This window comes from Cricetulus griseus, chromosome 4 (assembly GCF_003668045.3).
Source record: "Cricetulus griseus strain 17A/GY chromosome 4, alternate assembly CriGri-PICRH-1.0, whole genome shotgun sequence".
Taxonomy (NCBI): Eukaryota; Metazoa; Chordata; class Mammalia; order Rodentia; family Cricetidae; genus Cricetulus; species Cricetulus griseus.
Genome location: NC_048597.1, coordinates 101,010,557 through 101,026,058, shown reverse-complemented (window position 1 = coordinate 101,026,058; position 15,502 = coordinate 101,010,557). Strand labels below are relative to the sequence as shown.

Sequence of the window (15,502 nt, the reverse complement as noted above, 5' to 3'; positions counted from 1 at the left end):
GGGGGTGCTCAGCAGACAGGGTTTTCACTGCTCAGCAGACAGGGTTTTCACTGCTCAGAAGTGTCTTGTTGAGAGAGGGAGAACAGTGATGAGGGCATCAATGGTAGTAAAAATATTTTTATGAAGACAAGACTTTTGTCACTAGTACCTACATCCTTGCTCACCAATCAAATACTGGATTCATTCCTTATTATTCAGTTTAAAAAAATCATGCTCTCCAGCATATTAAATACTATAAAATAATGAATATTTTAGCTGGGTGTTGGTGGCACACGCCTTTAATCCCAGCACTTGCAAGGCAGAGGCAGGTGGATCTCTGTGAGTTCGAGACCAGCCTGGTCTACAAGAGCTAGTTCCAGGACAGCCTCCAAAGCTACAGGAAAACCCTGACTTCCTCAGTGCATCCTAATGGGGGGGACTCTGCCTTCCTCAGTATTTTTTTTTATTATTACACCTCTTCAGTGTTCAGCTTCCAAGTCTGGGGGTTTTCTTAGAGAAGCTTTCCTCATGCCCCATCCCCATTGCAAGTTGGGGACTAGATGTTTTATTTGTGCATAGGAATTTATGATAATCTGTGTCGTTATTGTTTTAATGCATCACAAATCCATAGAAGCAGGTAACTTTAGTGAGTCTGTTGGGGGAAAGGAATGCTTTGCCCACTTGAAGCTGCTGAGGGAGCAGGAAGGTGCATGCCATCTAGGAAAGTGACCAGTGCATTGAAGGTCAGGACATCCTGCTTGGTTCCTTGTAGTCTCAGAAGCCAGCAGACAGCCCTCCCACTCCCCCATGCCCAAGTAGTGAGCTTCGAATTAAGTTTTGTGGATGCATTGAACCTGAACTCTTGAGAGAGTTGTGTTGTGTTCAGGCCCCACGTCTAGATTTGGTGGCTTGGAGTGGTGTTCTGGGCTCTGCTTTGAGAAATCAGCTTTACTGGTATGCATACAGCTTGCTTCCATGAGTCTCTGATGGAGTCTGGGGTGTGCATAGCTGTGAACACACAAGCCCCATGTGCACAGCTGAGACAGAGGTCGACGGTTTAGGCTTACAGGGCTGGACTAGAAAAAGACTGGAGTTTTTCAACTCAGTGTTTCTGATTAAATCTGCAACACATGACAAGGGGGAAAAGTCTACAAGACAAAATTATAGAACATCTAATTTCCTGGGGTTACTTTTCCCAGTAAACCACTTTTCCTTAGTAATTTCAGTATTCTAGAGTACAGTCTCTTCTCCCTTCAGAGGGCACCTGTCTGGTGTGACCTGCAGTTCTGCTTGCTGGAGGCTGGGAGGAGCCTGGGGGCCTTCACCTGCAGGTGTCCCCCCCCATTTCCCCATAGTGACTGTCCTCATTGCAGGCACTGAGACTCTCCTCCAACATGACTTTACAGAAACAAGACTTTACTGCACCCCAGGGCTCTGTCTAGCATAATAATTTTTGCTGGTGATCTCTGGTGGACATCTTCCCCTGGTAACTAAGCAGTCAGCACTGTAGGACAGCCCCCAGTCAGGCTCCAGCTGCAAGCTCCAAATGCTCCAGGTCACAGGTGAATGGCAAATCAGAACCTTCCCTGGAGGCCCCAGCTTGAGAAAAGAGCACCATCTTGTCGGGCAGAGAGCATTTTCAGGGTCTGAGGTTTCCTTGCTCATTCTAAGCTCAATCCAGTTTCCTACACCATAGCTCTCCCTCTGCTGCCCCTGTTCCTACACCATAGCACTCTGTCTCTCTCCCTCTCCCTCTCTCCCTCTCTCCCTCTCTCCCTCTCTCCCTCTCTCCCTCTCTCTCCTCTCTCCCTCTCTCCTCCCTCTCTCCCTCTCCTCTCTCTCTCTCCCTCTCTCTCCCTCTCTCTCTCTCTCTCTCTCCTCTCTCTCTCTCTCCCTCTCTCCCTCTCTCTCCCCCTCTCTCTCTCTCTCTCTCTCTCTCCCCCTCTCTCTCCCTCTCTCTCTCCTCTCCCCTCTCCCCCTCTCCCCCTCTCTTCCCCTCTCTTCCCCTCTCTCATAGTCTTTAGGGTTTTGTTGGGTGTGGCTCTGGAACTACACATGCCCATATGCTCTTCCCCTTCTGTTACCCCTTGGCACTAATGACCTTACTGCTTCCTCTTAGGTCATGAGTGGCCCTGATGCAGCTTCTGTTCTTTTCACCCCCTTACTTCTTGAGCCTTACTTCTTTATTGTGGTATGTCAAGTTGGAAAGATGCCACTGGGTTTTTTTGTTATTTGAGACAAGGCTTCATGTATCCTAGACTGGCCTCAAACTCATTATGAGGCTGGGGAGACCTTGAACTCCTTGCCCCTGCCTTCTAAGTAGCCAGTCCATGCAATGCTGGGGGATAGGCCCACTACTAACTGAGGTACACCCTCAGCGCCCTTTCCCTTTTTTCAGTATTTGGGACAAGCATGTGCTGACCTCCAACTGAATACTGGGTTCACAGGCATTCACCAACATGCCTTTTTTTTTTTTTTTTTTTTTTTTAATTTGAGACAGGATCTCTCTCTCTCCTCTGTTTCCCTCTCCTGCCAGCTCCCCATTCCTTCAATTTTCCTGCATTTTTCTGGTCTGTCACAGGAGCATACCCCCTGCCTTGCCTGTCCCTTCCTGTATTCTTTTCCAGCCTGCTTCTAACTCAGCAGCACATGGCTACTCATCTGGGCTGATACTCTCTCAGCCCCAGCACCCCAAGCTTCTGCTGCTTTGGGGCACTGACTTTATGGTTGGGGGTTCCCACTCTGCTCAACTGTCTTTGCTCTTCAGACTTACGCTTTCCAAACAGACCATTTCCTTCTAGAGACCAAAGTTCCTTTTACTTGGTGTCTTTGGAGGTCCTACATTACTCTGGAGCTGAAGGCTGGGTCCTTGGTACCCTTGATGCAATTTTCTTCTCTTTCTCCCATGGCTAGACATTGAGAGTCCTGTTGTTTCTCCTACTGTGAGTCTGCCTTTCTTGGGAAGGAAAGAATTTTCATTGTCTGTGCCCTGCTGATTGTTGAGCCAAGTGGGCATCAAATGGTATCCCCAGATGTTTGGAGAGATACAAGCCTGTCCAGGGTGGCTTGGGTGGGCAGGGGATGGAGACAGGATTTCAACCTGATGCTTAGGTCTCCTGCCTGTTCCAGCCTCCAAAAAGAAAGTTGTCCCCAGGGATGCGGCTGGGGAATAGTTTTAGCTTGGAGACTTATGGTTTCACGTCCCATTCCAAGTTGGCCTGTCTGTGCTTCCTTCCTCCAGCCTGAGATTGTTCTGCCTGGCCCTCTGGTCCTCTGCCATGTTCCTGACTCCTGTCTCTCCTCACTTCCTTCCACTCTCCTAGTACACAGTGTCTAGACGTGCTGCCCAGTCTCATTCCTTTCCCTTCCTAGTGCTGGAATATCCAATGCTCCCTTCATTTCTGTGTGGCCCTGTCATTTCTTCAGGAGAGCTCACCCAGACCCAGCACAGATGAACAGAGTATCGTCTTTCACAAAGCTTTTTGAGTGTTTGGGTGTTTTCCTTATATGTATGTTTGTGTTCCATACATGTATGCAGTACCTATGGAGTCCAGAACAGGATCTCTGGAACCAGAGTTATAGAATGTATTGAGCTGCCATGTAGGTGCTGGGAACCAAACCCAGGTCCTCTGGAGGAGCAGCCAGTGCTGCTGGGCCATCTCTAGTCCCTCATAAAGCTTTTTGAGGTTGCATGGTCTCTCTCCACCTCTGGCTGTTTGAACTTGAACTTCTGCAGTCTGCCTATCAGTCAGTTGCCTCTGGCTCTTTTCTCAGTTCATGGTTTGTTTGTAATTCCTGGGGAAATGGTATTGTACAGCCTGTGTTGTGTCCCAGTTTTGCTTTTTGCTGTCTGCCTCTGCCTTGTCCTCAGCACAACTACTGAGTTGATAGTACAAGTCCACAGGGGTGGGTGGGACACTCAGAACACAAACCTTGGAGGAGGTATCTCTTTTAGGGCAGGGCTACTAGATACAGTTGGATTCCTGCCTCCATTAGCCTGATGCCTAGCAGGAAGTAGGTCTTGGTGGAGGCTAGCTGCTAATCTCAGGTATAGCTGGAGGGCCTCTGGGGACAGAGGATAGACTAGCTTCTGAGTTTTTATGGACAGCTCACTGCCCTCACTATAGAAATGAAAAGGTCTGGGCAGTTTGGGCCCTGGACATTGCATGGGGATGAGCTGTAAAGTGGTGGAGGAAAAGCTGAGGTAGGCATTATTATCCATTTGCCATCTCTGACGGTTGCTAGTTGCTGGCAGTTAGCACCCAACTTGCTGGACCCAGGGCCTGGGCTTGGCCTCTCTGGGGGCCTCTAGGCCCACAGCCTGTCATGACCTCCATAGCATGTGCAAGAGGCAGACTTCCTGATGGGTGGTTCAGCAAGCACATGGGGTTGTGTTGATGAAGGTGTCCTGACTTGGAACTTTAGAGTTTACTCTGGCAAGGTCGTTCTTGGTGGCATCCCAATTGCAGTAGCTAAGATAAACCAGGGGGGTACAGGGCCACACCTTTTACAGAGATACCCTGCCACCTGTACTTAAGAGTAAATGTCACATGAGGTTTGGCCCATAGGTGATGGTCAAAATTACTTCAAGTTTAAGTAAAGCTGCAGGTCCTCATATCCCACCCCACCCCCATTGCCCCTGGCAGTGCCTTCCAACTCCTCACTCAGGCTGCTGTTGAAGTGACAGACCCCTTTCAATGCTGGAACTTATTTTATTTTATTTTATTTTATTGTTTGTTTGTTTGTTTTTCTCGAGACAGGGTTTCTCTGTATAGCTTTGGAGCCTGTCCTGGAATTCTGCTCTGTAGACCAGGCTGGCCTTGAACTCACAGAGATACACCTGCCTCTGCCTCCCGAGTGTTGGGATTAAAGGTGTTTGTGCTGGGATTAAAGGCGTGTGCCACCAACGCCCGGCTGAACTTCTTTTTGAACATCATCTCTATGACTTGGCTACATATCAGGTCTAGTGTCTTCCCAATACCACTGAGTTGCCTTGTGCCAGTTCAAGGTCAGGGAATACCAGCTCCCAGAAGGCAAATGGCTTTAATTACTTGATTGGAGCTCGTTAAAAAAATACCAAAAACAAAACCTTGAACAAGCACTGCACTGTCCAAGTCTGTACACCTTGTCTTCCCAGGTCACTGCTGGCATCACATAGAGAACGGAAGCCCTTTCTCTGTAGTTGTTTTTCATTTTCTTTGTATGTTTTGTTTCCATCAAAAACCAGTCTGGGGCCTCTGGTAGTTCACTGACCGAGCCTACCCTGGGCTCCATCCTCAGCACCCCAGAACCCACAAGCTAGGCTTGCTGAGAGGTAATTATGAGAACATTTGTCCTTTTGAAAATGAAACCGGCTCCCTGACTGTGCCTCAGCCTGGGCTGTCCTCTGGATTGTCCTCACTACTTCCCCACTTCTGACCTGACCGGGTTCACTGTGGCTGCCTGCTTTATCTCTTTCCTTGACAGTTTCTCTAACTTTGTGTCTCACAGAACTGTCTGACACTTTCTTCTGGAGTCCATCCTTGCTCCCTGCCCTGTCCTTCCAGGCCTGACTCTCTGCGTCTTGTCCAGGTTTCCCAGAGGAAGTGAAGGCAGCCGACTTCTGGACACAGCTGTCATTGAGACGCTGACTTGGGTTTGACATGAGAGGACCCTGGAGCTGGACTAACAGTTGCCTTCCTGTTATCCAGTGACACCAAGCTGCTGCTGCCTTTTCCAGTGTCCACATTCTAATATTGCCATGGGGCTAGCTCTTGGTTGAGCCGAGGTAGAAGGGAACAGATCCTAAACTCCTGAAGAACAGGGCTCATGTGCTGCTTGTATATCCTATTTCAGCTTTCCTAGTTAGTGCTGCCCTCCGGGTCTCAAAAGACGTTTCTTCTTACACATATTGTAGAAAGTTTAGGGGCAAAACAGCAAAAGGAAACAGCAAATCAAACAAACAAAAGACAAGGATTTCTGAACTCCAATTCCCTGCTTCCTCCCTGGGGTGTGTCCTGCTGCCATTTGGTGTACCCAGGTAAATGTAACCTCTGGCTCACATCCCACTCTGTGGGAGTCTGACCAATTGTGACCACCTTTCCAGGTGTTAAATAGTCTCTGGACTGACTCTGTAGAGTCATATGTGACTGATAATAGAGTTTTGTTGTTCCCTCCCTCCCTCAAGTTGTGCTGTGGTCCAGGCTGGCCTCACCCTGTGATCCTCCCTCTTGAGCACTGGATGATGGGTGGCCCATGGTGACTTAGGAAGCCTTCTCTTGCTGGCATAGGTCCCTGTGAGTGCTTCTGTCAGGCCATGCTGTGGGGAGGAGTGTTGTTCCCATGAGCCTGACTCACATTCCACAGGCTGAGTGAACCCTTGAAGCAGATCATGGCCAGGCTGGCCTGCTTCTCTTTCCTTTTTCCTTTCCCTGCCCTCACCCTTTCCTTTCTTTCCCTCTCCTCTCCCCTCTCTTCACCCTTCTCTGTTTTTTCCTTCTCTTTTTTAAGGGGGTACTTTTTATATATATGTTTATTTTGTACATTTGTTGATTTACTTTGTGTGTGTGTGTGTGTGTGTGTGTGTGTGTGTGTGTGTGTGTGTGTGTGTGTATGTGTGTGCACAGATGTACAGTTCATGCCACACTATGTGTGGCGGTCAGAGGACAACTTTCAGAAGTTCTTTTCTTTCACCATGTGGTTCCTGGGGATTGAACTCGGATCATCAGATGTGGCAAGTACTCTTACCCACTGAGCCATCTCCCCCAACTCTTTTGGATACATTTGATACATATTTACTTTTTTTTACTTCTAGACTCTACAGCAACAGGAATGCAAACTTCTCTACAGCCGAAAAGAAGGACAGAGACAAGAAAATAAAAACAAAAATAGATACAAAAATATCCTGCCTTGTGAGTATCAATGTCCTGCCTCAGTAGCAGTCACTGTGCCTAGGTCACAGGCTGGCTAACAGATAACCAGCTGTAATGGGGATGATGGCCTCCCAATGTCAGTGTAGTAGGAGGCCCTCTGTGGTCATCTCTCCTTCATTTATTCCTATTCCTCCTACATGTAACAACCTCAAGGTTCATGGTGACTCTCGGTCAGACTAAGGCTTGTGCCTCAGACCTGAGAGTTGTGTTTTTGTTCCTTATGATGTGTCTCGCCTTTAATTCAGATCACCTGCCTTTGTCTTCTGAGTGCTGGCAATGCCCAGCTTTTAAAAGTGGATTCTTCGGATCAAGCTCAAGGTCTTCATGCTTGAATGCCAAGGACATAGAGACTGAACTTACACACCCAGCCCTCTTTTTACGTTTTATTTTGACAGAGTCTCTCACTAGTTTGCCCTGGCTGGCCTTGAACTTACTCAGTAGTACCTCAGGCTGATCTTGAATTTGCTATGCTCCTGCCTCCACCTCTTAATATTTGGGACCACAGCCATGCACCCCAAAGCACACCTAAAGCAGATAGCTCCCCCCATCTTATTTTATGTGTACGTATTGCCTGCATGTCTGTACACCACTTGAATGAAAGCAGGCAATCTTATTTTCCTTATCTCATGAACTCATTTAGTAAGGTTGCCAGTGGGAGAAGCAGGCACTCAAGCCCCCAAAGCGGTGTTTTTGGCACCTTCTGCTGATGCAAGGTCTTCAGGGTGGTCTCTGCAGGCTTTCATGGAGGGAAGGGAACATTTAGAACTTGAGCATAAATACATCCTTTATGTAAAAGAAAAGAAAACTGAACCTGATGCACAAATTGATGGCATGCTTACATAGTATACTTATTTCTAAATTTTTTCCTCTCAGCTCTTCTGGTTCTCACTGAAAAGTGCAGCTGTAGGAAAAGTTGAAGGGAGTAGCGGCTTACTGTTTCTCAAATGACCTGCCTACTGCTGTGTTAATTAATGATCCAGTCAGATGTTTTCAGTGAGCCTTTTTTTTCTTTTTTAAATGTTGGTTTAAAAAACAAAACAAAACCAAAAACCAAAAAAACCCAGGGCCTTGCTACACCAGCCCTTTCTTAAAATGTTTGTTTTGAGACAGTTTCCCTAAGTTGCCCAGGCTGGGATTCCAGGTCTGCACCATCCTGTTAGCCCTGTTGCTAAGTCCCATTGTAGAATAGGTTGTTTTTGATAGAGCCCTGAGATTTTTATACTAAATAATGTATTGTGTACAGATTAGGACAACTGATACTTTATGGATCTTGTCTTAGAGATACTCTATTTTTCTCTGCCTCTTTAACAAACCTTTTATTATGGAAATATATTAACAAATGGAAGCTGAGTATACCTGTTGCCCAGCTTCAGCAACAGCCAGCTTGTGTGCAGTCTTGTTTTGCTATACTCTGACCACTTCTCTTTCCCTAGATGATTTTGAAGATCTTAGACATCATTGTTGTTACTTTGATCTTCTTCTTCTTCTTCTTCTTCTTCTTCTTCTCTCTCTCTCTGACTCTCTCTCTCTCTTTTTGGTTTTCCAAGACAGGGTTTCTCTGTGCCTTTGGAGGCTGTCCTGGCACTCGCTCTTGTAGACCAGGCTGGTCTTGAACTCACAGAGATCTGCCTGTGTCTGCCTCCTAAGTGCTGGGACTAAAGGCATGCGCCACCACCACCTGGCTTGATCTTCTTTTTAAAAACAAAAACCAGCTGGGGATATAGCTCAGGGGCACAGTGTTTGCCTGGCTTGCTCCAGGTCCTGGGTTCAATCCCCACCTTTACCACTAAACTCAAACAGGAAGAAAACACTCATAAGAAGTTAAAAAAATGACATAGGAAGTTTTGATGCCTGCCTCCCCGTGGTGAATCCTGCACTACACAGCATCACTGAGACAGGGAGTTCTGAGAAAGCCGTGGTGGACCTTGTCACGTCCCAGTTGATCTTGTGAAGGACTCACTGTTAGACTGGTCTGGCTTGAGGCCGCCTGACTTGTTAAAACTCTGAGAACTGACTGGCTGTCATCTCTTTCTCCTCAGTTGATCACACTAGGGTCGTCCTACACGATGGGGATCCCAACGAGCCCGTTTCTGATTACATCAATGCAAACATCATCATGGTAAGATTGACTTTCATTGTGTTTTCTGGCTGTATATTGTTAGTCTCTTTCTACCCATGACACAATCTTTCAAAGGATTGAAAGCTTTCCTTCCTAATTTCTAGCCTGAATTCGAAACCAAGTGCAACAATTCAAAACCCAAAAAGAGTTACATTGCCACTCAAGGCTGCCTGCAGAACACAGTAAATGACTTCTGGAGGATGGTGTTCCAGGAGAACTCTCGAGTCATCGTCATGACTACAAAGGAGGTGGAAAGAGGGAAGGTACGCACGCTTATCTCTTCTGGCCACTCCTCCCCCACATTCAGCTCTTGTGTGTGCTCAGCCACTATGCCCCCATTATCTCCAGCACCCGATAAAATGTTCTTAGAATATTAGATGTGTGCTTCTTTTGCACTGGGCTCCGCTCCTTGCTGTGCTTATCTGCAGTAGCTCCATTTTGCCTCTTGGTGGTGCTTGATTGAATAAGTAGTGTCTTTTACTGTTAGTGCACATTGGCCTGTAGCCCTGTGTTTTGTGCTGTGGATGAACTGATCCTCTAGCTGCTATAATGTGGTTTTGCTCAGCTGAACAGTTTTGTTCTTTCCTTCATTTCTTCACAGACGTGTCCTATGTTTGTCTGGATTAAATGGCAAGATTGTTCGGCCTCTGTGTGTATGTGTTACTTTGGAGCAGCCACCTCGCCACCTTCTAGAACCTGTCACTCCCCCCACCCCCAGGCCTCATAGTCTTGAGCTGAGCACCCCCATGCTCTTAGGATTCTGTGGGTTCTAGGATCTGGGTTTTCAGAACTTAGTATACCACACCTCCAGAAAAGCAGACATCTCCTCGTGTTATCTTTGCATCATGTCAAAGCGAAAACAATTTATAGGTTTTTAATATGGAAGTATGTTGGGTTTTATTTGGTTCTGGCTAGAGTTTTTATTTGGATATCCTTTATTGGTTTATATAAAGATTGAGCACAGTTTTACAGTCACATGTAGAAGCTAACCTGAGACAAATGGGCTCTTGGGAGTTGAGCCTGGCAACTGAGGGGCAAGTGATTGTGTAGGTTTCTGGTTGGTGTTGCTTCTGTATGCTTTCAGCAGTGATATTTTGTCCTGAGTCCTGGGCAGTTACAGCTTCTTGCTGCATGATGGAGGTGTAAGAGGTCACCTTGGGCCTGTAGCCGAGGAATCGGGTCAGCCACTGTTGGAACCACAGTAGGAATTTCCAGAGCAGACAGATCGGACAGGGATGGACCCAGTGCTCTGCTCTAGTCCTCACCCTAGAAGTGCATGCAGCCTGGGTCGCCACTGCACAGATAGAAAACCAGATTGGGACAACTCTCCTGCAACACTGGGAAAACTGGGCAGAGGGCAGTAGCTTGCAAGTGTTGAGAGTCAGCTAAAACGTTCGTTTTCAAGTCATGATGACTTTGTGTTTTCTGTTGAGGTCTCTGTAGTGAGCAGAGCAGTCCTCTGAATTGATTGTCCAGAAAAGAGCACCATTTCACTGGGGGATGATAGAATCCTGCTGGATCTGTCAAACATAGGCACAATGGGATTTAAATAAGAGACCACACCATTCCATCAGCCTCTCCTCCTGCCTTGGTCCTCTCTGAGCTCTGTAGCTAGCTGTGTTCGTTCCTCATCACCTATAAGCTGTTCTATATTCATAGTCCTTGGTGCAGATTTCCCTTGCTGATGTTGGCGTTATTGGTTTTAGAAAGTGAGTGTTGTGGGTGACTGCTTCCAGAAAGAGAGAACCAGAACATGCTCTGCCTCAGACTTGCCACTGGGTAGATGCAAGCTCATCCCTCGGCTGGACAAGACCTCTTTCCTTTACATCATTGTTATTATCTTTCTCAACTGTCTGCTCTGTTTTTTATTCTTGTTTGTTTGTTTTGAGACTGGGTCTTGCTATATAGTTCTCACTGGGCTGGTATTCACTATGTAGACCAGGATGACCCTTTTTTTTTTTTTTTTTTTTTGGTTTTTCGAGACAGGGTTTCTCTGTGGCTTTGGAGGCTGTCCTGGAACTAGCTCTTGTAGACCAGGCTGGTCTCGAACTCACAGAGATCCACCTGCCTCTGCTTCCCGAGTGCTGGGACTAAAGGCGTGCGCCACCACTGCCTGGCTGACCAGGCTGACTTTAAAGGTGAAGTCATTCTTCTGTCTCTGCCTTCTGGGACTACAAGTATGCACACTCAGCTTTCAGTCCATCTGTTCAGGGTCCTACTATGCATCTCTGGTTGGCCTGGAATTTGCTCTGTAGACCAGGTTGGCCCTGAGCTCACAGAGACCTACCTGCCTCTGCCTCCCATGTGCTCGAACTAACATTGGAGTGTGCTTGTCCCATTGGTTCTTGAAGCCAGCGGCTATTGCAGACTGCTCTCAGTTATGGGAAGCTGGTGTGTGTGTGCAATTGGTGTAAGATGAGTCTGGATATGGAGAAAGTAGTGACGGAACAGTGTCAGTGCAGTATCCTGCCCATCCCCTCAGAATGACTGGTGAAGTGCTGGAATCGGAAATTCTGCTTGCCAGGGGGCAGTCTTGACTTGGCTGGTCCCTCCCACTTGGCTTCTTTCATCCTCAGAGCTGACTAAGCTGGTGTTGGATCTGCTTTGGCAGGTAGGGGTTGGGGTAGGGCATGGGGTGGGGACCAGGCTGACATTGCCACACCTGGTCTCCTCCTCCCTTTTGGCTGCTTTGCTTGTTTGAATTACTCCTTTCTTTTCTTGGCAGCCTGAAGGAAGGTGGTAGGCTCTTTTCTTGCTGTTGTCACGAGCAGGACTGGGACAATTGTTCACTACTGGTTTGGACGTTAACAGACTCTCTCTGGTCCCTTCCAGAGCAAATGCGTCAAGTACTGGCCTGATGAGTATGCACTCAAAGAATATGGGGTCATGCGTGTTAGGAATGTCAAAGAAAGTGCCGCTCATGACTACACCTTAAGAGAACTCAAACTCTCCAAGGTCGGACAAGTAAGTATATTGTCGTATTCTAGAGACTGTGTGGCTTTCTGTGGTTCACAGTCATTGGGGCAATTCTGTCCATGTTAGCTGGCACTCGCTGAGTGAATGGCCACATTCCGTGCCTCATAGGTTCTGGGCCCAGTTCAGCACTGCTGTGTTTGTAAGCAAGACAGGCACAGGTCCTCTCTTCACAGAGCCTGGAGAGATGTGGGTAAACTTAAATTTCCTGATGCTGCTGGCGTTCAACTCCTGTAACATGTTTTAGAGTGACTGGTGGCACACACCTTTAATCCCAGCACTTGGGAGGCAGAGGCAGGATGATCTGTGAGTTTGAGCCCAGACTGGTCTACAGAGTGAATTTCAGGATAGCTAGGGCTTTATAGAGAAACCATTTCTGGAACGCCCCCCCCCCCAAAAAAAAAAAAGAAAAAAAGGTATGGAGGGGGCCCCTGAGGGGTGACACTGCTGAGATGTCAAGTGGAACCATGCATACAAGCAGAGGGAGCAGGGAGTACCCCAGGACTGTCTGTTATCAAGGTCAGTGTGGCAGCTTTTTTTTTTGTTGTTGTTGTGTTTGTCTGTGTAGCCCTGACTGTCCTGGAACTTACTCTGTAGACCAGGCTGGCCTCAAACTCACAGAGATCTGCCTGCCTTTGCCTCCCAAGTGATGGGATTAAAGGTGTGTACCACCATGCCTGGCTGAGTATTTTTATTTTATTTTGTTTATTTATTTAGTTTGAGACAGGGTCTTACTATATAGCACTGACTGGCCTAGAACTTGCAATATAGACCAGGCTGATCTCAAACTCACAGAGATCCACCTGCCTCTGTCTCCTGTGAGCTGGGACTAAAGGTATGGCCCACAATGCCTGGCTCCTGGGTATTAAAGTTTATTTTTTATTTTTACACATGCTTGCATGTGCACAGAGGTTAGAGGATGATGAATAGGAGGAATTGGTTCTCTCCTACCATGTGGTTTGAGTTATATTGAGCTTTGAGTTTTATCTACCACATGGAACTTGTCTCAATTCTTGTGCCCGGTGAGCAGGTATGAAGTTGTGTACAGGGATGTCTCTGCAACCCTTGGGACAGGACAGAGGGTATGTGACTATTAGCCATGAGGTTCTAGGAGACCTCTGTGTTAGTCTAGGCCTCTGGCCTGCTTTCCATGTCTCCAGCAGTGGGTTCTTCCTGCTGAACTTATTCCTTTGATTGGGAACAGATTGGAAGAGAAAGTAGTGTCAGGCCCCTGGGAAGACATTTTCAGGGCATTGGGACAGTTTGGCTATTGAAGGGGGAAGGGAGACCAAAGGTGATAGAACTTTGAGTCTGACTGGACAATAGTGTTGTACCAAATGTGAGAAAAGCCAAGAGCAGAGCTGAGGACTGAACTTCGGTTGTCAGGTTTGGTGGCAGGGGCCTTTACTCACTGAGCTGCCCTGCCAGCCTTCTTGTTCATGATGAACTGCCAGGCCTGTCAATGCTTCCGAGTAGCGAGCGGTTTCTTTCCCTTGGTGCTAGTGAGAATCAGTTTGTCTTGCTCTCATCCCCCTGCCCCCTGAAAGGTGTGACTGTGCTGTGTGACTTGTCTCTGGGTACTGAGATGATGCCACAGGGCTTGTTCCATCTTGCTTATCAGGAGATTTTGATTGTGAGCCTAGCCTTTAACGGCTGAGCTATCCCTCCAGCCCCCAGGAGATTTTGAGAGGGAGGTGTGAGAGATGTTGGCACACGTGTGTTTTTACCCTGGCGTGGAGTCTGACATGGACTCCTCTGGCTCCCGCCTTGCTGATGGCAGATCACCTACTTGCACAGCACTAATGTGCAAAAATGCCTTGACTTAGAAGGGGGCTTGCTACACAGTGAACCTGTGCATGCTCCATTTCTCTTGCTGGCTTGCCTGTGACCCACGAAGCTATCAGATCACTTAGTAATGACAAGGCTAGTTTTCCACGACATCAGCCAATTAAATTCGTTTAGCACACAGAGAGTTTTTAATCATGGCAAGAGTCCTTGGGTGTGAGAAGGTTTACTAGTGTCCTCCTGTCTTTCCCTTCCTCTGTCCCTCACTCCCTCTCTTCTTCCTTTCCTTTTTCTGTAGTCCCAGTGGTCCTGGTGCCTCTGTTGGTCCCTGGCCATTGTCACTCAGAGCTGCCAGGATGTGCTTAGTCCCCAGTTACTTCCTGCTTGCTGGGAGAAGCTCTTTGTGCAGCCCCTTTAATCCCTCTGTGTGAGAAAGATTTCTTTGTAAATGAATTTGAGGGTTTGAGTTATGCAGCAGTGACTCTACAGTAAGGGGCTGCCTGGGATTCGAGCCCAAATCTCACCATCTACTTCCTAAAGCCCATCTTCAGCTATGACAGTGCTGTGGTTGCCTGTAGGAGGCAGCATGGGTGAGGATACAAGATGACAGTGGAGCAAATGCTTGAGGGGAGGCCAGTTTGCCAGGCTGCAGTTCTTAGGGATCCCAGAGGCCTCTGGAGTTGAGTGCCACCTGACTGAGGAAGAAGGGGAACATAATCTTCTCTGGTGACTCAGGGATGCATTTGACTATGGTTAGCCAGAGAACAAATTGCCACACTGGATGTCTTAGATTGTTGATGGGTAGATGCTGCCTCCAGTCTGGCCTGTTAGCTTTCAGAGAAGTGCTTCTGGGAACCAGAGATTCTGGGCTTTCCATTCTCGAAGGCACTATGAAAGTTCAGAGGCCATGCTTCCTTAACCCTTGATTTATTTAATTCTGTTCTGGCTTTTCTTGGCTCTACTCCAGGGAAATACAGAGAGAACCGTCTGGCAGTACCATTTTCGGACCTGGCCGGATCATGGTGTGCCCAGTGACCCTGGAGGTGTGCTGGACTTCCTGGAAGAGGTCCACCACAAGCAGGAGAGCATCATGGACGCAGGCCCTGTCGTGGTTCACTGCAGGTGACAGCCCAGCTTGGTTTCTTTTAAGCTCAGGGGTTTGGGAGTCTGTTCTCCTTGGAGATGCTATCCACTCTTCCCATCACTGTGTTTACCCAGCATCCATCACTTCCCAGGTGGGGTCAGCACACAGATCGTGTGGGCTTCGTGATTATACTGGGGATGGTTTGGTTTCCTGAACTTTCATCCCCATGTTGAACTGATCTAGAAATGAGTGAAGCTTTCATTGTTCAGTGGTTTGTTTTGTCATTGTTATTTTGTGATAGGATCTCACTTACATAGTGAGATCCAGGTTGACCTCAAACTTGCAGTGATTCCCCTGCTTCTGTCTCCCAAGTGCTGGGGTAACAGGCCTTGTACCACTATGGCTGGCCCATTCAGTTTTGTTTGTTTTGTTTTTAAACTGTCATTAATGTTGGTTTTGCAGACAGGTGGCTATTTAGGAAAGAAATGAACACACATTTCTTCCTTTGAATGTCTGCTGTGGCCTGTAAGACAGGAAGCCACGAGTCTGTGGGCAAGTTTCTATGCTCAGGAGAGCCATTATTTATCCAACAGTTTCCAAGTAAAAGTTGTATGAAGCTGTATGAAGTAGAGAAAAGATGCCATGTGTTGC

General features: G+C 47.5%; 1 protein-coding gene across 2 annotated transcripts in view; it reads left to right on the top strand.

Moving 5' to 3' along the window:
• Ptpn11 (protein tyrosine phosphatase non-receptor type 11) overlaps positions 1–15,502 on the top strand; it is a 59,644-nt gene that overhangs the window by 31,154 nt on the left and 12,988 nt on the right. The window contains exons 7-11 of one of the 2 annotated variants that reach the window (XM_027414112.2): positions 6,773–6,869; positions 8,930–9,009; positions 9,114–9,272; positions 11,842–11,973; positions 14,723–14,889. In XM_027414112.2, the coding sequence (XP_027269913.1) occupies positions 6,773–6,869; positions 8,930–9,009; positions 9,114–9,272; positions 11,842–11,973; positions 14,723–14,889 (635 nt within the window). The remainder of the gene's footprint in view (positions 1–6,772; positions 6,870–8,929; positions 9,010–9,113; positions 9,273–11,841; positions 11,974–14,722; positions 14,890–15,502) is intronic. The other variant, XM_027414113.2, reaches the window with a different exon arrangement.